At 55.9% G+C, this 22,382-nt stretch overlaps 3 protein-coding genes across 10 annotated transcripts in view; 2 read left to right on the top strand and 1 right to left on the bottom strand.

Annotated features, from left to right (window-relative positions):
• Positions 1-5,693, top strand: part of EMID1 (EMI domain containing 1) — a 40,052-nt gene extending 34,359 nt beyond the window's left edge. The window contains exons 14-16 of one of the 3 annotated variants that reach the window (XR_008792813.1): positions 809-893; positions 1,745-1,835; positions 5,379-5,509. Coding sequence is in view for 2 of the 3 variants with exons in the window: in XM_056116574.1 (XP_055972549.1) it covers positions 1,745-1,835; positions 5,379-5,503 (216 nt within the window). In the remaining variant the exon portion in view is untranslated. Of the gene's footprint in view, positions 1-808; positions 894-1,744; positions 1,836-5,378 lie in introns of all 3 variants that reach the window. The other 2 variants (XM_056116574.1, XM_056116573.1) reach the window with 2 other exon arrangements.
• Positions 5,694-6,790: 1,097 nt separating this feature from the next.
• Positions 6,791-13,138, bottom strand: RHBDD3 (rhomboid domain containing 3). Of its 2 annotated transcripts, none has more exons than XM_056116505.1 (6): positions 11,350-11,505; positions 10,209-10,401; positions 8,999-9,382; positions 7,520-7,682; positions 7,178-7,435; positions 6,791-7,093 (listed from the first exon to the last, which is right to left on the bottom strand). In XM_056116505.1, exons 2-6 carry the CDS (start codon positions 10,354-10,356, stop codon positions 6,904-6,906), a joined length of 1,143 nt encoding a protein of 380 aa, XP_055972480.1. In that variant the 5' UTR covers positions 10,357-10,401; positions 11,350-11,505; the 3' UTR covers positions 6,791-6,903. The 2 variants fall into 2 exon arrangements, with proteins under 2 accessions (XP_055972480.1, XP_055972479.1); XM_056116504.1 differs by lacking the exon at positions 11,350-11,505 and adding an exon at positions 12,911-13,138 and having other exon boundaries at positions 6,792-7,093.
• A 345-nt stretch (positions 13,139-13,483) lies between these two features.
• The window catches only part of EWSR1 (EWS RNA binding protein 1), a 31,702-nt gene continuing 22,803 nt past the window's right edge, over positions 13,484-22,382 (top strand). For 2 of the 5 annotated variants that reach the window (XM_056116462.1, XM_056116461.1), the window contains exons 1-5: positions 13,485-13,524; positions 17,942-17,978; positions 18,130-18,181; positions 19,183-19,306; positions 19,681-19,698. In XM_056116462.1, the coding sequence (XP_055972437.1) occupies positions 13,512-13,524; positions 17,942-17,978; positions 18,130-18,181; positions 19,183-19,306; positions 19,681-19,698 (244 nt within the window). In that variant the 5' untranslated portion in view covers positions 13,485-13,511. Of the gene's footprint in view, positions 13,525-17,941; positions 17,979-18,129; positions 18,182-19,182; positions 19,307-19,680; positions 19,699-22,382 lie in introns of all 5 variants that reach the window. The other 3 variants (XM_056116466.1, XM_056116465.1, XM_056116463.1) reach the window with 2 other exon arrangements.

The following is a 22,382-nucleotide window of genomic DNA, read 5'->3' as shown; positions in this document are numbered from 1 at the left end:
TGGGGCTGGAGCAATAGCACAGAGGGTAGGGCGTTTGCCTTACACGCGACCAACCCGAGTTCGATTCCCAGCATCCCATATGGTCCCCTGAGCACCGCCAGGGGTGATTCCTGAATGCAAAGCCAGGAGTAACCCCTGAGCATCGCCGGGTGTGACCCAAAAAGCGAAAAAAGAAAGGGGCCTGAGAGATTCCTGGTTCCATCATTGGCATTGCACATGGTTCCCCAAGCACGGCCAGGGGTCAGTCCTGAGCACAGAGCCAGCTGTGGTCCGAACCCTCAACCCCACAAAAAAAGAAAAAAATACTCAGGCCTGGGGATGTGGTTTAGCAGTGACCGGGCTGCAGGGAAGAGGCTCAGAACTCTCCCAGCAGCGCCCTCCACACTGGTGTGACCCCTTGGAGCCTCAACCGAACGTCTGCGAGCCCGCAGGGTGTAAGCCAGTGTCCCGGGAAAGGTGCAGAAAGAAAACCTAAGAAGGAAATGAGGTGCAAGTGAGCGTAAGTGGGGTCAGACCCCAGAGAATAAGAGTGGGGCCTCTAGGGCGGAGTCGACGGCAGGTGTCCCCTAGCTGGGGGTGGCGTCACATGCAGGGGTCTGGGGAGAGAGCGGCCAGTAGCATCTGGTCAATGAGCAAGGGGCCGCTTCTGCCTGCCTGATCTCCCTCCTGTCCTGGGCCCTGGGCTGCGCGTGGCAGGCGTTGTGGGCTGCAGGGGCATGTCTGGGGTGAGGCATGGGCCCCCAGTGGGCTTCGCAGGGCCCCTTTCCCTGGCCCCCTTCACGGCTGCATCTGTCTCTTTCCTCCACAGGGGGAGGGGTTGCACCAACTCCGCGAGGCTTTGAAGATTTTAGCTGAGAGGGTTTTAATCTTGGAAACAATGATTGGGCTCTATGGTGAGTAGAGACAGACAGATGGACAGACAGACCAGCCCCTGCCTGCTAGCTTTCCTCGAGCCCTGCATGGGCAGAGGCTGGACGTGTCCTCCCACACCCCAGCTGGCCACCGCCACCCATCCCTCATGGACTGGTCCCTCCTCAGACGTCAAGAGGGGCCCTCAGGAGGCCTCCACGTCTGGGGGCAGACCTGGGCCTCTGGGCATTGTGGGTGATGTGGTTTCCAGGCCCGCAGGGGCCGCCAGAAGGAACAGGTTTTGAGTTTGAATGAAACTGGGCCAAACCCGAGACCAGCCAGGGGGTGGGTCGTGGGGCTAGAGTGTAGCTATGCAGGGGATTGTGGGTAACAGAACCAGCGCCCAGCCCACACGATCATAGGTGAGTCCTGCTTCGAGTCAGGCCTTGGCCGTAGAGAAATCAGGAGTAACAGAGCCAACCTCCACCCCACAAATACAGGGGCACGCGGGTGACGGAGCCAGGGCCAGGCCCCGGGCCCTCTGGGTCAGACAGTTCCCACCAACGCTGAGGCTTCCATCTCCCGTTAGCCCTCACGGGTCCTCACAGGGCACGTCCTGCCTGGCTCAGGTGACCCTCTCCTAAAGTCACAGTTCTCCTTCTGGTCCTCCGAACCTGCTCTGTGGGTCTCTTTGGGGGCCTGAGCGAGACCCTCACCCCAGGCCTTCACCTACCAATTTTCTGCCCATCTGTCCGCTTGAGTCAAGCCTTGTCCCCATGGAGGAGACCGAGGTCTCGACCGAGTCCCACGTCCAGGCCGCGGCCCTGAGCCCCCCGGCCCCCCGCGCCCCTGGAGGCCGGACTCGCACCGTGTGCTCTTCTCGATCTCCCATCAGGCTCCTAGCTTACAGAGCTGCCTGCAGCAGCAGGCCCAGCTGGAGCTCCTGGCCAGACGGGTCAGCCTGCTGGAAGCCATCATCTGGCCAGGTATGACAGGGTGGGCAGAGGGCCTGGGAAAGGCCAGGGACACCCGGGCGCCTCCCAACGCAGGCCCCTGTCCCAGGCCAGCGGACACATTTGCTCCCAGTCCCTCCCGCCGGGCACAGACGGCACCAGGCGGCGAGGGAGGAGCTCCTGCTCGGCCCAGGCCCTTGCACAGGGATCCGACAGGCCCGCCCTCCAGGGCTTAGGGTCGTGGGGCGCTAGGGACAAGCCCAAGTCATGGAACCGGCCGTTAGACCGAGGCAAAGGAGTACAACGATGGAGGAAGGGCAGCCAGGAGAGCACAAGGTCGTCCTGGACAGTCTGAGGGAGGTGGGAGGACCTCCCGGAAGAGGTGCCCTATCAGTGGCCGTGACCTCTGCAAAGGAGAGCAGGGGCTAAGCCAAGAGGCCAGAGAGAACCTCGAGGGAGGGTTCTGCAAGGTCACGGAGAAGAGACTGTTGGGCTCCACTCAGCGTGAGAAGGTCTGCACGAGTACAGGTCAGGGGCTGGAGCAATAGCACAGCGGGTAGGGCATTTGCCTTGCAGGCATCCGACCCGGGTTCGAGTCCCAGCATCCCATATGGTCCCCCGAGCACCGCCAGGAGTGATTCCTGAGTGCAGAGCCAGGAGGAACCCTGAGCATCGCCAAGGTGTGACCCAAAAAGAAAAAAAAAATACAGGTTAAACCCAAGCAGGGGCAAGGGCAGTACTGTTCCTGTTCCTGGCTCCACTAGGGGGGCTGGGGAGAGGGGTGCAGAACCTGAGGCCAGTCTTCGAAAGAGAAAGGGATCTCTAGCCCCATTCCTCCCTCACCTCCTCACTGAGGTCACAGCAGTACCCTTGAATCTATTTTACACAAGGGAAAACTGAGGACCACCTAGAACCGACCAAGGCTAGAGCCAACCCTGCGCCCTGTTCCCAAGCTTCAGGGCAGGTGTGAGAGGGCGGGTCCAGGGGTCTTTTCCTGGGGGAGCGGCCCGAGTGAAGGGGGGCTCAGCCTGTCAGCCTGCATAGTAGCAGGGCCTCGGGATAACAAAGGTTACAAAACTTGCTTGCCACTCCCTTCTGCAGGGAAAAAAAAACAAAAAACCTACCTTTATTAAGAAAAAACCTCCAATGGCACCCAAGTTTACCACAGCCCCCCATGAACCATCCTGTGCCTCCCTAGAGAGGACGGGGTGTCACCCACATTGGGCAAGCCGGGACTAAAGGAAGTAGGCAAGAAGAGTCACTTCAGGGCTGGAGCAATAGCACAGCGGGTAGGGCATTTGCCTTGCAAACAGCCGACCCGGGTTCGATTCCCAGCATCCCATATGGTTCCCCGAGCACCGCCAGGAGTAATTCCTGAGTGCATGAGCCAGGAGGAAGCCCTGTGCATCGCCGGGTGTGACCCAAAAAAAAAAAAAAAAAAAAAACAGAAGCGTCACTTTCCCTCGTAGGTCTCAGGAGTTTTCTGGAAGTTTCCCCCGCCCCTCCAGCACGCAGTGTTCGGGGTTCATTCCTCATGCTGGCTCTCCTACCCAGTGCCAGGACATCTCCCAGGCCCCTCCCTCTCAGTGAGGAGACCCAGGACCGCCGCTGAGGGACAGTGCTCTTTCATGTGTCCCTTACTGTCCCCAGGAGCTAGAGGGACCCATTCAGGCCCCTGGAGCCAGCCTTGCGTCGGTACCCCGACCAGGCCCTCTCCTCTCAGGGAAAATACACCTTGCTCTGCTTTACCAGCAGGCTGGTGGCCCACAGGCCAGGTGGGGGGTGTGGAAATGGACACTGTATGGGGGAGGCAGGGGCAGCAGTGTCAGAGAAGAAAATGGAACATTCCACACTGGGCCATTGTTCACAATAGCAGGCAAACTTTTGCATGCACACTGGCCCCTGTGTAGGGGGGTGACCTTCATCACGCCGTCCTCACAACAAGCCCGCCAGGTAGGTGAAACGAGGCCCAACAAGAGGAGACCCAGGGTCAAGAGCAGCCCGACAACTCCCTGGGAGTCAGAGGCTCGAGCCACCATTGGTGTGTCATCCTTACGTTTCATAAGCCAATGCACAGAGGGACCCAGAGAAATCAAGGTCCACAACCTGATGGTGTTTGAATAGCACCACAGACCAGCTCTGATCCAGTCAAAAGCACCTCAGCCGGGTGTCTGTTCCTCCCTCGCTGTTTCGGTGACAACTGTCTTCCGTTCTTGGATTCTTGGATGCTCAGGGTTTGGGGATGTGCCCAAGGCTGGGTAACTGGGCCACCCAGAGCCAGGACTCGACTCGCTGATGCTGGACCCTGGGCTCCTGCTTTCCCTGATTCCAGGCAAGAAATGTTCATTGAGGGGCTGGAGTGATAGGACAGCGTGATGGGTGTTTGCCTTGCACACGGTCTATCCGGGTGCATCCCATCCCCCAAGCCTGCCAGGAGGAATTCCTGAGTGCAGAGTCAGGAGTGAGCCCTGAGCACCGCTGGGTGTGGCCCCCCAAACCACAAAAGAAATGTTCCTTGACTGTCAGTGTGTGTCTGCTCTATGGCCCCACATCTCAGTCTGGGATACGCTGCCAGAGGACATATCCAGGTCCCCTGCAGTTCCCTCAGTGGGAAGCTGGTACCCCTAGAGTCCGAGCATCTGTCCTGTGAACAGGGCTGGGGAGCTCAGTGAAGCCCTTATCCAGATGCTCAGGGTTCGGGCTGTCCCCTCTCAGTGTCCCCCTCTGCCTGGAAATGCAGCACAGCCTCACCTGACCTGACCTGCTTGTTTAACTTTGAGAACAGCTGCAGTGATAGTCACAGGCTTCCCAGAGGAGGCAGGCCCTCCCCTGGGTTTCGAAGGATGAATAGGAGTTTTTCAGGTGGCGATATGCCCTGTGATTCAGTCCCATATAGCCAAACTGGAACTGACTTATGTAATTACTAGAGTTGGAGGGGACTGCCCACTTAGTTCCAGAGAGGAGACAGCTGAGGCCCAGCAGAGATCTGACTTGTCCAAACACACATGGTCGGTGGTAGCGATCAGCCCTCCTTAACTCACAAGTGACCTAACCCAAGGAGAGAGGAAGAGTCTGTCCCCTGACCTTGCTTTACCCAGCTCTGAAATGGGAATGATTCCGCATATACCTCCAGCCCAAAATGTGGACGGCGACAAAGAACTGCACTTCTCATGTTCCGAACATGTTAAAAGCTTCAGAAATACGATGGCCTGGGCTGGAGCAATAGCACAGTGAGGAGGGACTTTGCACGTGCTTGACCTGGGTTCCATCCCCGGCATCCCATACGATTCCCTGAGCACCACCAGGAGTTAATTCCTGAGTGCAGTGCCAGGAGTAACCGCTGAGCATCACTGTGTGTGGCCCAAGAAACAAAAAAAGTGGGTTCATCTCCCCCTGACGGAAAACCCAACAGGCCCTGCGCCCCTTGCGCTGGGGAAGGCGGGAGCCAGCTGGCAGGGCACCCCTTGCTCGATGCTCTGCTGGCCAGCACGGTCACCAGGCTGCCACCAAGGCATGGTGCGGGGCCCTTGCACTCAAGGACCTCACTGACTTCACCTTTCTCCTTCCCTCCGGCAGAACCAGAGGGGTCAGGGGCAGGCCCGGCCGGCACGGGTACCCCCAGCCTCCTACGGGCCAAGAGGGGAGGACATGCTGCCAACTACAGGATCGTGGCCCCCCGGAGTCGCAACGAGAGGGGCTGAGAGCAGCGGTGTCCCCCCACCAGGTGGGCCCGGCCGAGCTGCCCTTCCTGACCTGGGCCTGGCCAGTGGCCTCTGGAAACTGCCCTTAATATTTATTAACGTCCTCAGGGTTCCTCCCGCCAGCTCAGCCTATGGGGTGGACAGATTGTGGTCCTCTCCCGTGGTGCCCATCGGCCTCTGCATCCTCGGGGCCTGACCGGGAGGCAGCCCCAGGGACAAGCGCGGGGCCCCGCCTGGGTCCCCCTGAGCCGGGCTGAGGCAGTCTGCAGGGTCGAAGTTTGCTCATCAGCCCCAGGGCCCTACTGGCCTGCAGCATACATCGGGGCTGCCTCCTGCCTCCCCGCCAGACTCGGGGCGCCTCCCCCTCCTCCCCTTTCTTCTGGTGTTGGGTTCCTGAACCTGAGCTCATTGAACCCCCTCAGGGATTTCTGGTTCTGCCCCCTGAGCCCCGAGCCCCTCCAGTGCCCTGAGCGGAGACACGGAGAGGGAGGGCCCGCCCGCTCCCACAAATGCTTGTGACTGTCACAGGGAGGGGACCGTGTCCCAAACAATAAAGGCACCCCAGCCCAACTGCCACCAGCGTGGTCTCTGCATAGATGGGGCGTCCGCTCGCCAAGGCTGAGGCCACACGGGGGTGGCTTGCCCCTGCCGGGTCTGGGCTGACACCGCCAAGGGTCTGGCGGTGGCCGAACCTCCTACCTGCAAAGAAAGGCTTCAGGGAAGCAAAGAGGTCCCCCACCTCCGGGGGTCCCCTCGCTGGGCCTCCATTCACAGGCCTGGGAAAGGGGGCTGGGGGTGTGGTCTGCATTTCCCCAACCCAACCCGTGGCGGGGACCACCTGAGCAGCAAGAATCTGGCCCCTCCAGGCCCCCAGCCCCCCTTTTGCCTGGGGTCCAGCCCACCTAGCAGGGAAGAGCAAAGAGCGTGCCCTGACTCCCCCAGGAGGTGCTCCGGTGCTACCCCCGCCCCCAGCAGGCTTCTGTTCCCTCACCTCCAAGCCCAGGCCTGGATGTGGGGCGGAGCAAGGTGGGCTGTGAGGGGTTTCACAACCCTCTGACATCAAAGTTGAGGAAGCGCATCCCCCCATCACACTCCCAGCCACTGCTTCCTGCCAGGGGCCCGACGGTGGCGGTAGTGGGGAGGTAACAATGCAGAGTGCTCCCCGGTTGGGGGGGATCCCCGGGAGACACATGGCTCTGCTCTGCTCATCCTCCTGTCCCACCCCAGCCACACACGAGACACCAGACTGGCCCCAGAAGGGCCGATTCCAAAGTGAATGTGTTTATTCTAAACAATATCACGGGTGGGGGCCCCTGAGCCCCACTGCACCAGTCAGGGAGCACCCCCCTCCCCGCCAGGGTACCCGGTCTGGACGTGGGCTCCACTCTGCAGGCTTCTAGTCACCTGTCTGTGCTCGGGGGCCCAGGGCCCTCAGGGTGGGCAGGGCCTCGCTTTGCTTCAGTGACCAGGGCCTCCGCGCCCACCTGCCCCCCGACCAGCAGTGACACGGCGCCCTCCACGCGCCCTGTGGCTGCCAGGGCCACCACAGCCTGCTCCGTGGGGAAGCCCATGTGCTCCAGCTGCTGCAGCCTGGGGGAGGAGAGCCGGGAGGTCAGGGCCACCTCCAGCACCTCCCCAGGGGGGACCCGCGCTGCACCTCCCCGGCCCCCTTACCGCAGGGAGGAGACAGACGACTTGGGCAGCCAGAAGGGGCTCTCAGGCCCTGGGGGCGGTGCCTCCAGCAGGGAGGCCTGGATCCCCTCTTGAAGCATCTGCTCATCCAGGGCGGCCCAGAGTGGACTCCCGGCCCAGGCCAGGCCCTCCGAAGGGTCCCCCCAGGCGGGCTGCACCGGCCCAAGCCCTGGGGGAAACGGGGCTGAGACTCCGCTGTGGGGCCAGAAGCTCCGGGAAGGTGGTCCGGGGGATGGAGGCCTGCAGAAGCAGAGGGGGCCTGAACCATCTGCCACAGCCACACATTCCCCGGCCAGGGCCAGTGTTCCCATGAGGCATCCTCACCTCACTCTGGCAGGATGGGTGACTGGCAGCTCCGTCGGGGTGCCAGGGGTGGGAAGGAGTCGGAGGGGCCAGCCGCCCGCCAGGGTCTTGCACACGACGCCCTCCTGCAGCGCCTGCAGCCGCCACTCGGACAGCTCCAGCCACTGGAAGGCCCCGGCGGCGTCTGGCTGCCCGGGCAGGGCAGCTGGTTAAGGAAAGGCACGGCCAGCTAGAGGGAGTGGGTCAGCCAGGCCCCGGCGCCCCACTCTGGCCCCCAGGGGGACAGGACATCAGAGAGAGAGAACAGGGCCTGTGCGAGAGGCTGCAGGTCCAAAGCTGCTCAGCTGGACTGGCCTTACCCCATTCCTGCCACTGCTCCCCCCCAGTGAGTGCCCTTGGCCAGTACGAGGACTGGACCTGGTGCCCGATCCTACCCAAGCATGGGGCCAGTAGGGTCCTGTTCTCTCCCCAGGCACTCAGCATCTTTGCAGCAAGAGCCACACAATCCAGCACCCAGAACGCCCCAGCTTCCTTCTTGCCTGGGCCGTGGCACTTCCTGTGCCTTCTGCCCGTCCCACTCTTTTTCCCTTCCCTTCACCTGAACCTCTTATCCCCGTGTTTTCTGCCAGGACACCAGGCTCCAGTGGGAAGGGTCCAAGTGAGGTGCCTCCGTGAGCCCCACGGTCCCCTTAAACGGACTGGTACCCTGGGGGCCACAGCAATACTATAGAGGGCAGGGCGCTTGCCTTGCATGTGGCCGACCAGCGTCCCCTTAGGGTCCCCAGAGCACGGCCAGGAGTGATTCCTGAGTACAGAGTCCTGAGTATTCTGAGTATTCGCCAGCTGTGACCCCCAAACCCAAACTTTTTTTTTATAATTTTTTTTTGTTTGGGGGGGCTGGAGCGATAGCACAGCGGGTAGGGCGTTCGCCTTACAAGCGGCCAACATGGCCGACCCGAGTTCGATTCCTCCGCCCCTCTCGGAGAGCCCGGCAAGCTACCGAGAGTATTCGATATGCCAGACACAGTAACAACAAAGTCTCCAATGGAGACGTTACTGGGCCCGCCCGCTCGAGCAAATCGATGATCAACGGGAGGGCCTTTACTTTTACTTTACTTTACTTTTGTTTGGGGGCCACACCCAGTGATACTTAGGAGTTTCTTTTGGCTCTGTATTCAAGAATTACCCCTAGAATTTTTTTTTTTTTTTTTGCTTTTTGAGTCATACCTGGTGATGCTCAGGGATTACTCCTGGCTCTGCACTCAGGAGTCACTCCTGGCGGTGCTCAGGGGACCATATGGGATGCTGGGAATCGAACCCGGGTCGGCACGTGCAAGACAAACGCCCTACCCGCCTGCTATCGCTCCAGCCCCCCAAACCCAAACAACCTGATTGGCACCTTCGCCTGGCGAGCAGCCCCCCACCTCCACCCCACCCTGTCCCACCCGGAGCCCGGCCAAGGCGCCCGGCCACAGAAGCCACCCAGCCGGCAAAGGATACAGGCCAGACCGGCGACGAGGCCACAGAGGAGCTGCAGGAAGGGTGGCTCAGAGCTGAGCAGTGGCGTCAGGAGCAGCAGCAGCCAGGGCAGCAGGTACGGGGGCAGGGGCCCGTGCGGCCGTCTAGGGCGGGTGCCCTGCCCGGCCAGCATGGCCAGGTGGACAGGCATGTAGCCGCAGCCCCCAGCGGCGCTCGACACCCCAAGGCCCGCTAGCAGCACGGCCAGCAGCCCTGCGACCAAGGAGAGCAGGGCAGAGGCGTGCAGGAAGCGCAGCGTGCCCAGGCGGTGCTCCTGCCGCCAGCCCAGCGTGGGCAGGAGCAGCAGGCTCAGGAGCAGTCCAGGGAGAGCCGTGTGGCCCAGGGCGTGGGTCAGCAGCCTGTGAACTGGGAAAGAGAAAGGCTCGATGTGCCGGGGGCATGGGCCCAGGGCTCAACCCAGAGGCCCCCCTACTGTGCCCACCTCACTCAGTCATCCTTTCCTTTTTTTTGGGGGGGGGGTGTCACACCCAGCAATGCACAGAGGTTATTTCTGGCTTTGCACTCAGGAATTTCCTGGCGGTGCTCGGCGGACCACATGGGACGCCAGGAATCAAACCCAGGTCGGCCATGCACAAAGAAAACGCTCTACCCGCTGTGCTATCACTCCTTCCTTTTTTGCAGCCCCAAACTACCCTCTGCCAGAACTGGATTCACTAGTGCAGGGGCCTCCAGCGGTGCTCCCCTGCTCTGTGAAAACAGGAAGCCTGACCCACCACTCAATCTTCCCCAGAGCGACCAACTCTGAAGCACTCTGGGGGACACTGAGACCACCTCCTCCCGGTGGGGCAGCGGGACCTCTATTAGTCACTCAGTTATTCACTTCACCTCTCTGTGCATCAAAGGAATCCCCAATTTAAACGGGAGTTGCTCTTTTGATTGGCTGATAGACGCTCCTGCTGGGCGGGGCTCATTCAAACCCGGGCCTCCTCCCAGCACGGCACTGGACAGAGAGACTTCCTCGTTGCAGGCTCCGCCCCCTCTGCTGGTCCCTCCCCCTTGTCCTCTGCCCTCCCAGCGCTGTGCCTGCACCTTGAGGCTTGCAAACACCCAAAGCCAACCTCCCCCCAGGGCACCGGGTCCATCCCTGCTGAATACCACTCCTGCCTACTGCTCTCCGGTCCCCCCCAGCCAGGCGGCTGCCTGCTCCCGGGCCCAGGTGGCGGGCCCACACCTTGCCAGGGGTTCAGCAGCAGCTCCGGGGCTAGGGCGAGGCTAGGGCCAGCTCCCATCAGCCAGAGGCTACTCAGCAGCAGCATCAGGACTGAGGATGCCAGGGGCAGGGCCGGGGACCGCAGGCCTGTGGGGCCTCTGGCGTGCATAGCTTGGCTGAAGAAGCTGTTCAAGGGAGGTCTTGGGGTTGTGTGCTAGAAGGTAAAGGGAAACAAAACACTAGTTATCATTGTGGGTTTTTTTTTATCCCACTTCCTGTTGAAAAAAAAAAAACGCTAGAAGCAACAGCTCCATTTTAGTTTTTATTTTTTTGGCTTTGGGGCCACACCCAGCTCTGCTCAGGCTACTTCCGGCTCCATACTGGGGGTGGGGGGAGAGTCACACCCAACGCTAGAGAGACTGTGGGGGTGCTCAGATAGAAACCATCCCTCCCAACCATCCCTCCTGTATGCAAAGCAGGTGCTCTCCATCTCATCTCCCTGGCTCCCGGGCACAGAAACAGGCCGCAGAGGGGCACCCAGCAGCTGGGTCAGAGTTCAGACCCAACCTGAGCCCTCCTTCTACTATGAATGGGCAGCTGAGGGGCCTGGCCTGGCGGGTACCTGCAAAGCAGTGCTGGCCTAGGTCCCCCAGTGCTGGGCACCACTCCCCCACCCCTGAAAGTGCTGGGGGCCACCAAAGCTATGCCCAGCGGTGTTTGGGGGTCCATGCAGTGCTAGGGATCCAACTGGAAGCGCATAAGCTCCAGGCACTCCAGCCCTTAGAACTATCTCCCTGAGGGCAAGAGAAATTGAACTGCAGCCCTGGATTCCTCACTAGAGTGGTCCAGGCCCACCCCTTGCCCTCCAGTTCCTCGTGGAAAATTCCAGGGCATCTCTATCCCTCTCTTCCTTTGGGCTGCAGAAGGGTCAGCTTCCTCCTACCTCCCCTCCACTGGCCCAGCCTGAGAATTCCAGATGACCCCGGAGACAAGGTGAGCCAGGGCACAGGCAGACTGCAGGGGTGAAAGGGTGAGAGGCTGCAGGAAGGGCAGCAGGGCATCCCGCACCCAAACACAGTCACAGTGGACAGAGACAAGGCCTTCCTCCAGTCCGAACACACCCCGTCTGGCCCTAACCCTTTCTACGGGAAGCTTCTGGTACCTAGTCCTCTTCTTCCTACTGTGTACTCCTGGGCAAGTTTCCCAACCTTTGAGTCTCTCCTTCCTCCTGGGTAAAACTGGGATTAAAAACATCCTTTCTGGCCTGGGAAGGAAGCATAGTCGGGGAGCACAAGTCATGTACACTTGTGACCTTGAGTTCAATCCAAGGCACAACAAACAAATAAAAGATGAATGAAAGCATCCTTTCTCCACGGGGTGCTGAGCAAGAGGAATGGGTCAGAGCCGGGTTCACGGAGTCTCAATAAAGGAGCATCTCTGGGGCTGGAGAGATAATACAGTGTGCTTTGCATGCTGGCTGACTCCGGTTAGATCCCTGGCATCACATACGATTCCCTAGGCATGCCAGGAGTGATCCCTGAACACTGTTGAGAATACCCCCCCATCAAAAAAATACATATATATTTTTGGTAATGAAAGAGCATCTCCACTGACTGTGGGAGGCGGAGTAGCAACCAGCTGCCCCGAGGAGGCCTCAATATGGAGCCTAGGTAAAATCGCCATTCTCCTCAGCGCCGTGTCCAGCCTCACTCCTGGCCCTGCTGGACACACACACACAGACATCCTTGCAAACGCATCCCACTGAGCTGATTCCACTGGGCAGGATGCAGGATTCCAGAGGGACAAGAAGGCCACCTTCATCCGCTTGCTTCCTTGCCAACGGCCTGAAATCCATTTGCCGGTTTCTAGCAGAAAAACTCTAGAAAGTTCCTCTGCTGCTCCTTCCCTCCAACTTTCCAAGAGACCAGCTCCTACTCAGCCTCCAGAACCCAGCCTCAAAGCCCCCTCGCGTCTAGTGGGCCCTCACGGCACGGCCCTTATTCCTGGTTTATGAGTACCGGGCACTACTCTGGACCTTGAGGTCCAGGTGTTTCAGCACCGGGAAGTGCTCAGAGCAGGGGGAAGGGGCCCAGTGCTCCCAGCTCCGGGTGCTCATTCAGAGACACAAGCGTGGCTCCAGGTCCCACTGGGCCCTGCCGGTGGTCGCGGGGGCTGGGATGCCTAATGCGTTGGGTCCCGAAAGGTGGACAGGCGGCCGTCTCTGCGAGGCCAGCCTCACAACCATCGCATCCCTCACCGCCGAGCTAGGGTGAAAGGCTGGTGCGTGGACAAACTCATCCAGGACTGGCACCCGGGGCCTCGGTCTCCTCTAAAGCGCGGCCCGTGCACCAGCAGGCCCTGCTGCTACGCGGCGGGGGAGCCCGGAGGGCAGGAGGAGGACACAAGGGCAGGGGTGGGGAAGGCGTCCGAGAGGCGTCCCAGAAGTGGAGAAAGTGGGGCCCCGAGGCGGCGGGGTGGATTCCGCCTGGTGACTTTAGGAACCGGCCCCAAATTCTTCGGGGGGGGGGGGCTGGTTTCGCCTCCGGAAAAAACCCGGATATCGGGTGGGGGGAGGGGAAGAGGATGAAAAGGCCTTCCTCGACCTCGACCGTTACTGAGGGATCTGGGGGGAACGGGGGGTCCTCCGGTCCAGCCGACCCCGACCTCGGGGCCCCGCCGCCGCCGCCGCCGCCGGCCCGAGCCCAGGGGCCCAGGGTACTCACTGCGGAGCGCGCCCCCCCGCCCCCGGACGGCCGGGCGGGGCCCCGGGGTGGAAGTGGGGACTCTCGCTTCCTGCCGAGGCCCGAGCGCCCCGCATCCATCGCGCACGCCGCCGGGCGCGTGAGCCGGGCCCGGGGGGGGCCGCCGCGCCCCCCTCCCCCGCCGATTACTCAGCAGTTGTGCGGGGCCCGCGCCCCTTCCCCGCCCCCCGCCCCTCCGCGCCGCGCTCCCGCCCGCCTCCGTCTCCGTCTCCCTCCGAGGCGGACTCTTTGGCGACGGTCCCTGGAGCCGGCGGACGTAACCATTCGGCCGCGCCGCGAGCCTCGCGCGCACCGGCGCCCCCGCTCGACGCGCCGGCCCGCGCCGGCCCGCCGGCCCCGGGGCCGCCCCATCTCCCCCCGGCGCCGTTTCGGCCCCGCGCGTCGCGTGCGGCGCCCCCCGGGAGGGGCCGGGGCCGCGGCGGCCGCGCCGCGCCCGCGCCCCCCCCGCCGCCCGCGCGCGATGGTCGCGCCCGAGGTTGCGGGCTGCGCGCCTGCGCAGTGCGGCGCGTAGAAGGCAAGCGAGGGAGACGGACGTTGAGAGAACGAGAGGGAAGGAGAGAAAATGGCGTCCACGGGTGAGTGTGGTGGAACCGCGGTGGCGCCGGCCGCGGCCCGGCCGCCCGGCCGCCCCGGCCCCCGCTGGGGGGCCGCTCGCCCCTCGGGGCCGCGGGGGATGGCCGCGGCGACCGAGTGGCGCGGCCGAGACGCGGGAGAGGGCCCCGCGCGGGCCGGCCGCTGGGCGGGCGGGCGGGCGGGCGCCGGCCGGCCCCGCGCCCCTCCCCCCGCGGCAGGCCGGTTCTGGAACCTTCGGGCGCGCGGGGGGCCGCGGCGGGGGCGCGCGGCCCGGGCCGCCGTCCCCATTGTGTGGCGGCCCGCGGGCCCCGCGCTCCGGGCCGCCCGCCACGTGGGCGGGGCCTGCGGCCTCGGGGGCCCCGCGTGACGGCGGCGCGGGCGGGCGGGCGGGCGGGCGGGGGAGCCTCGGGCCGGGTCCGGAGCGCGGCGCCGCGGCGCGGGAGGCTGGGGGAGGGGGCCGCGACCGCCTCCCGGAGACGCCCGAGGCGGGGGAGGGGAGCAGCGAACGGGGGAAAACACACACACGCGCACGCACACACAACAAAAAGGGCATTTTAATCGCCCCTGCCGGAGACGTCGCGGGTTTCGGGGCCGGCGGGCGCCGCGTCGCCGTGAGGGCCGGAGCCGAACCTGGGGCCCACCGGGCCGCAGCCGGAACGTGACGCTGTGACCCCCCCCCCCACACACACACACACAACCGGCGGCTCCCCCGGCGGTTTCCCCCTTCCTCGCCCCCTCCCCCACCGCGAAGGCAATTAAAAGCGGGTTCGGCGGCCGTTTTGTTCGCCGCGGCCGCGGAAGGGGGAGCCGTTGTGTAATCGGGCCGCCGCGAGGCCAGACCCCCCCCCCGCGGGAGCCACGCGTGGCCCCCGCGCCCCCGAGAGACAAAAGGCCGCCGCCCGGGCTCTGAATGGGGCCCCGCGGCCGGCGGGGTTCGGTTGGCTGGGGGGGGTCCCTCACCTGCCTCCCGCCCCGCCCCCCCGGCCCGGCCGGGGGCGCGCACTCCGGGCCGCGGGTCAGAGGCGGGAAGGGGCCGGGCAGGGCCGAGGCGCGGCGCTCGGGGCGGGGGGCGGGCCGGGGGCGTCGAGGGTTCCAGACGCGGCCGCCTGAGCGTTCGGCTTCCCCGGGTTGGGCCTCGACGCAGGCCCCGTCCGAGGCTTTGCCCCGGGGAGAGGGATTCCTCCAGGCCGCGGCTGCCCCGCAGGTGTGCGAGGCCGGCTCTGCGGGGTGGACAGGCCCGGTTTGCGCCTTTTTTCTTTTTTTTTCCTTTTTTTTTTCTTTTTCCTTCTGCTTTTGCTTAACCTCTGCGGGTGACCACGTTCCAGTGTTAGAATGCGGGCATGTGTAGGTAGGCGCGGGGCCGGGCCGGGCGGGGCCAGGGGGAGCGCGGGGCTTGCGTGGACTTTGGCTTACTGTTGGCTTCAGAATGGAGGAGTTCGACAAGATTTGGGGGTAGGGAGCCGCACCCGGCGTGCTCAGGAGTTCTTCGGACCATGTGGTGCCGGGGATGGAACCCGGGTCTGCCGCATGCAAAGCTAGCACCTTTCCGCTGTGCCAGTGATCTCCCGCCCCCGACGTAAAATACTCTGGATCACATAAAGTTGCCTTAGAGTGACTTGAGCTTATGTAGCCTGAGCTTTGAATCTGTTTAGTGACTCTCCGAAGTATCTGGAAGCCAGTTTTTTTTTCCCTCGTTCATATTCTATAGGTACAGTGTATATTTACTTTAACAGAGAATTAGCTTGCAAAGCCCCAAGTAACGACAGCTCAAGTTAATAGAGGGCCTGAGAGAAGGTACCAGCTATTGGGTGCCTGTCTTGCACACGGCTAACCCAGGTTCCATCCCACGTTCTGCTTTTGACCCCCCCCCCAAAAAAAAAAAACAACTGCTGACATTCTGGACATTCTCTGGATCACGGCCTACTCTGTCTTCAACCTGTTTTGTATTTTTAGTGAAGTCTGCACCTGTACATTGGGATTGTTAAAAGCAAAAATTTTACCTTTGTGTAACATATTTTTGAGACTCTAATGTTGTAGTTTATATGTTGATAAGCATAAGTGCCCACAGAGCAGTGACACCTCCCTTCACCAGCCAGTGAGGGGCTAAATCCTCTAGTTTCACACTGATCTGAGACCATTCCTTGTTCCATATCAACTGTGCCAATTTTATGTTTTACATAACTGTTCTTGTGTAAAAGACCTTGCAGACATGAACATACCAGCAACGTAGAATAATTTCTCACCTTGAAACCTCAATAAAATGTAGGTTAAGGGCCGGAGCCATAGTAGATTAGGTAGGGTGCATGCCTTGCACAGGACTGACCCGGGTTGGATCAGTGGCTCTGGCTCTCCGAGCCTGCCAGAGGTGAATCTTGAGTGCAGTCAGAAGTAAGCCCTGAGCACTGCCAGGACTAATTCCTTGAGTGCAGAGTCAGGAGTAACCCCTGAGTATTGAAGGGTGTACCCCCCCAAAAAAATTGGTTAATAATGAATACCTTATTTATTTTGAAAGTATCTTGAACAAGTCGGTTTAGTATGCATAGCTTTTAGGTGGTGGGTTTGATAATATTGATGGTTTGGGTTCTAAGTTAATGGGATCTGGGGTAAGAACAGGAGTGCAGAGAAGTGAAAAAATAAAGCAACTTGTGAGGGGTGGTTGTGGGAGGAAAACTGGGGACAGTTGCTGGTGGGAAATGTATGTATATTGGTGAAGGGGTGGGTGTTGGAACATTGACTGAAACCCCATCATGAACAACTTTGTAACTGATACAATTAAAATACGGAGCAACTTTAAACAGCTGAATCTAGCAAAAATAATTAGGCCTGGCAAAAGTATAGTGAGTTTGAGTGAAGTTAGGGTAGAATTTCTCTGAAGAGTTGCTTTGTCAACTGTTGAAGTCAGACTGGGAACAACTTTCTGACTGGAAAAGAAAGAGGCACTTCTTGACACCTCTGGGTTTGGGTCTTTCTCTCGTCCACTCTCACTCTGCGCTCAGGAATCTCTCCTGGAAGTGCTCAGGGACCATATGGGATGCTGAGGGTCTAACCAGGGTGAACCAGGGTCATTAGTTCTGTGTTCAAGGCAAATGCACTTTACTGCCATATTGCCACCTCCCAGCCCCAGGGGTTTTGGTTTTGGTGGGAGGGGGTCCCTTTTGTTGCCTGGGGGGGTGTTGGGCTACACCCAGCTGTGGTCTGGGTTACTCCTGGTTCTGCCTCTCAGGGTTCCTGGCAGAGCTCTGGGGACCCTGTGTCGTTGGGGAATCCCACAGAGGTTGAGGTCCGCCCGGCCACCAGCAGGCCACCAGCAGCGTTCAGTGCGAGCACCCTACTAACTGTACTCTCTCTAGCCCCCTTTTGTTCCATTTTAATGTAAAAATTTACCTAGAAGGAAGGGGGGCAGAATTTTATTGAGATCTTCTTGAGTTTTAAAAAGAGATTGTGTCATCTAAGACCAAATTAACCCCAATAAAAAATAGATGCTTTTTCTGCTTATTTGGTTAGATTTTGTAGTTTCATGAATATAACCCACAACCCATATACAATCAGCAAATCACTTTTTTTTTTTTAGACGGGGGAGGGGGGGATGCTATCTGGGTCGTGCCCGGTGACACTGGGTTATTTCTGGCTCTGCACTAGGAATTACTTCTGATATTGCTGGGGGGACCAGATGGGATGCTGGGCCCAGGTTGGCCATGTGCAAGGCAAATACCCTACCTGCTCTGGCCTGCGAATCACTTTTATTTATTTATTTTTATAGTTTGCAAATCACTTTTAAAACACTGGATTGACATGATTTATATTCCATTTCACTCTTGAGTCTTGCTAGGGAAGTGTGATTGGTCTAACTTTTTTTTTTCTTAAGCTTTTTAAGTCACATCTGGCAATGTTCAGGGGTTACTCCTGGCTCTGTACTCAGGAATTACTCCAGGTAGTGTTCAGGGGACTATATGGGATGCCAGGGATGGGGGAATCTAACCCTGGTGACTGTCTGCAAGTCAGATGCCCTTTCAGCTGTACTCTGGCCCCTCACTTAAGTGCTGGTATGGCACAAAATTTGGTTGTTGAGAAGTAGCTATAATGTAACCAACCTGATAGAAAATACTGTGGTGTTGCATGCATTCTTTTTATTTGGATGTAAAACAGTTCTGTCAATGTTAGGATGGTCATCTGTTTGACATTATGGCCCTGAGGTTAAGGGAGGGTTGTGGGGAAGTGTCTGCCAAATCAGCTGGTCTTGGCTGACAATGTGTTCAGACTTTGAATCTAACTTTTTTTTTTTACTTTTTTATGGTAGGGAGTTTGCTGTTGCCCTCTCTTGAGTATTTAAAAACTTCATCATCCTGCAGTCTGAATGCCTCCCCCCTTCTCTTTGTATCTGTTGATTTCATGTGATTTTTCTCTGCTTGTTTTCTCTAGATTACAGTACCTACAGCCAAGCTGCAGCCCAGCAGGGGTAAGTCTTTTACAGCAAGTATATGTAATGGTGTGACTGAGTTTTTTTTTTTTTTTTTTTGTGAAAGTATTGAGCTACCACTAATTTTAGAGGATTTAATAATGGAATCTGAACTCTCTGTTTTCAATTTTTGCGTTTTAATTTTTTGCAGCTACAGTGCTTACACCGCCCAGCCCACTCAAGGATATGCACAGACCAGCCAGGTAATTTTTAAGATATTTTTATGTAGCTACATGTTCGTTTATTTCTAACAGCGGTGAAAGTGGGCACTGTGGATCATTTTCAGAAATTAATGTGATGATTGTAAATGTAAATGCCCGGGCATTTTGGTGTGTTTCTATTAAATCATACAGCTGTTCTGTTGGGGTGGGGGGTTAACAATTTACACGTGGCCGCATGGCAAATTGCTGGGACTGCTATTTTGCCTGCTTCACTGGAAGACTCCTGAGCTCTTACAATACGTGAGTCTTCTTAAAAGCTTAAGTCAACAAATTCCAGAAATTAGTTCAAATTCTGAAATGGTCCATTGCATAAAATGGTTAGTGATAACTTCCATGGAAACCTGACAGGACAGGCAGACAGAATGTGATGTCTCTGGAAGAGCCTATATAACTGGTTATATAACCTGGAATATGTTATGTATTTATCTGAACAGACATCTTCTAAGTATTACTGTATCCAAGATTATAAAAGCTGTTCTAATAATCTTAAGGAGATAGGCCATATTCTAGATCATTTACTATGTTATGTAGTATAGTTAATCTTTCTATCATGCTGAAAATCTGGTTTTCAAACTTCTAACAGATTTTAGCCCTGTTTTAATATTCTTTGTTCTCTCTCTCTTTTTTTTTTTTAAATCACATTTGCTAACCTTTGCTGCACTACGTGCTGGCAATTACACACCTGTTCCCTCATTTCTGTTCCCTTGAGAGTGTCTTGTTAATTGGTATACTTAACTGAGATTTTGCCTGATTGTTTCGGGAACTTTGTTGATAAGTTTGCTAAATAAATAGATCTATGAGTGAATTGGAGAAAACAAGCATTCATAATTCTTTGATCTCTTTTGGGTTTGGTTTTGAGGAAGATACTTTTAATCTTTATTAGGAGGCAGTGTTTTTTACTTTGATTGTTCTTATTTGAGAATTTAGAAGTCAGTCCATTTTATTGCTAAAATTAACAAAGTTCATAAATGGGGTTCTTGCAGGCTTATGGGCAACAGAGTTATGGAACTTACGGACAGCCCACTGATGTCAGCTATACCCAGGCGCAGACCACTGCGACTTATGGGCAGACCGCCTATGCAACTTCTTATGGACAGCCTCCCACTGGTAAGGCTTACCTTGGAGAGACTTGGGGTATCTGCTAGGGTGTTAAGAAGCTTGGGGATATTTTCTGGTCCACACTGCAGCATCTGGGATTCTTTATTCTTAGGAGCTTCCCCCTCCCTTTTATTTTCCTTGAGGGAATTTATAATAGGATGTGGGTGGGATAGGTTGGGAAAGAAAACTTCATTTTAACTATTTTATGCAGTATATTGAATAATCTCATCACAAAATGGAGACTGTATAAAAGATTGTGCTAATTTTAATACTGGGTAAGAATGAGCCTCCTTAAACTGAGTTACTTAGAAATCAAACTGATTTTCACATGTTTGCTTCATCTGATAGTGTACCCTCTACTTTTTGTTTTGTGCTTTCCACAGTAGAAGGGACCAATACAGGTTTGACTATCCTGCTCATTCTTGCATGGGAAATGCTTTCCATCTTGTCTAACCTTGTAATGTTGACCCTTTAGGTGTTTTCATTCATTTAACCCTTCAACTTTTGAACATTACACACAAGGTGCTAATGGAAAACTGCTTCAGATGCCATTTGCAGATCCATGTTCTTTTCTTTATGTGACTTTGGAAAGGTTTTGCTTTATTTTATTTTACTTTACGTTATTTGTGTCAAACCTTTAATAAGTTGTTCACCTTCCCAAAGGTATTTCAGATGACTGACTACTCTCCCCAGCTGATTTCTCACTACTCTCTAAAGATAGGTTGCATGATTAGATTTATTCAGAGGAGCAGACTGCCACCCTGCATGTATTGTTTGTCTGTTGGTCAGTTTCCAATTCAGACACATTTTATTATCTGTCTTAAATGTTAATTACTTCATAGTATGTCTTGAAGAAACTATTCTGAGATTTAAAATACATTGTATTCCAATACTGGTTTTGAGGTGGAGTATGTGGAAGTTCTTATGGTTAGTGCGGTTTCAAAAACATACCCTACCCTTTTAAATTCATGTTTATTATAAAAGGATATTTAATATGTCTCAAAAGTGTAGAGTCTTACTTGCAACTACTGTCAGTACTCCAAATTATATGTAGTGTTAGCAGTTTTCAGTAGATGAAAAGCCATCTTTATCTCATTGATGGTGGTCCTGAATTTTATGGGATGTCCTTCCTCATAAACCTAACATCTTGATTATGATGGGAAACATTTAACCTTTCTATTGGTGTTATAAACTATAGTCAAAACTGAAGCTTAAAAGCTTAGTTTGGATTATTAGCATAATTTTTAAAATGTGAGATGAACTTCATTCACACCTATTCAGCTTTTTTAAAAGTCTGCTTAATTTTCATCACCACATGTAGCTATGTTTGTTTGGGTTTCCCTGGGGGGTAGGGGCCCTTGGGCCACAGCTGGCAGTACACAGGGGCCGCCCAACTCTGCTCAAGAGTTGCTTCTGGTGATGTTAATGGATCGGACCAGGGTCAGTGGCATGCAAGACGAGTGCCTTAATCCCTGTCCTATCTCCCCAGCTAGAGTTCTCTCCCCCACCCCCCTTTGACATTTGGGCAAAACCCAGCTGTGCTTAAGGATCACTCCTGGCAGTGCTCAGGGGACCATAAATAATGCTGAGGATGGATCCACTGCCTAAATTCCTGTACTATCTCTCCGGCGTCAAGTTTTTCCCCTTTTGAGGAGAACTTTGGTTAGTTCAAGTACACAGTAGCACATACGTCTATACTATATGCTGTTCATAGTTTCCAAAACTTATAACTAGAGGGTTGTTCCCCAGTGCCAGTCTTAAACAGAGGGTCTAACACATGTAAACTTGTGTTCTACCATGAGCCACATCCCTGACCCTCACCACTTGTTTTTGTTTTTGGGTGATACCTGGTGACACATGCAAGGCAAACGTCCTGTCAGCCATATGATCTCTCTGGCTTCCTAGATTTTACTTTTTAGAGGACCCTTCATGTCTTCCTTAATCCTCCTAGGAGGATTTACTGGGAATTAGTAAATGAGTAATTCCTAGTGCAGAACCAGGAGTCAACCAGTGAGCATCACTGGGTGTGCCCAGGGAAGGGGGCACTAAATATATGTGAGACATTTTTTTCCTTTGCATGTTTTATAGACGTCACTTATACATGTTACTAGATAATTACCGTAAGGGATGCATTGAAAGATGCATACTTTGAAAAAGACAAAATAATTTTTAAAAATTGTTTTAATTAAACCATGAGTTAAAAGGAGTTTCGGAAATCTCAGTTGGAGGGATCAGTGGCCCTTGTATGCAGCTGACCCAGGTTCAGTTCCTGCCAGTAGTAATCCTTGAGCCCTGCTGGGTATGACCCACCACCACCACCACTCTCAAACAAAAGAAAATCCCTCTTAACTTTTTTAGTTTGAAAATAGAAGCCTTAAACTTTAATTTTTACTGTTAAATTTTTGAATAAAAATGTGGTCATTTTGTGTAGGCTTGCTTATTGCCTCTGTCCTTAGTGCCTAGTAGCTGTGCTGTCTTTTTGCTGGTGGTCTTTGCTTCATTAAATCATTTTGCTGTGTTCATTTTTGCTCATTTTGCTTGGTTGCTTGTTTGGGTCCTGCAGATTAATCAAGATTATTAACCCAATGTCTTTTACTGTAATTCATAGCATTACAAATCTCTCATTGGTGCATATTTTTATAAAGTTATTGCCCCGATCAGTTGTAGAATTTTTATTGATGTTTTTCTTTTTAAATGCTTTTCTTGTAAATCTTATCGATGACCCATCATCGTGTAGAGGAGAAATCTGTAGGAATAATAAGAAGGCTGGGATTAGATTCCAATTACATTTAAAAGGGTGCTTTATATGATTGACCATAGGACTCTGCAAAGAACTTTTAAACAGTTTAGATAACCAACATGTCCACAAAAATTTCTGTTTTAGGTCCCCTTTTGGGGGGGGGTCACATCCAGCGGTGCTCAGGGCTTATTCCTGGCTCTGCACTCAGGAATTATTCCTAGCGGTGCTTGGGGGACCATATGGGATGCCGGGGATCGAACCCAGGTCGGCTGTGTGCAAGGCAAACTCCCTACCCGCTGTGCTATTGCTCTGGCCCAGGTCCCCATTTTTTTAAAAATACCTCTT

This window comes from Sorex fumeus, unplaced genomic scaffold (genome assembly GCF_029834395.1).
Source record: "Sorex fumeus unplaced genomic scaffold, SorFum_2.1 ptg000032l, whole genome shotgun sequence".
In the NCBI taxonomy this organism is placed as follows: domain Eukaryota; kingdom Metazoa; phylum Chordata; class Mammalia; order Eulipotyphla; family Soricidae; genus Sorex; species Sorex fumeus.
This window is presented reverse-complemented; position numbering and strand designations above follow the sequence as displayed.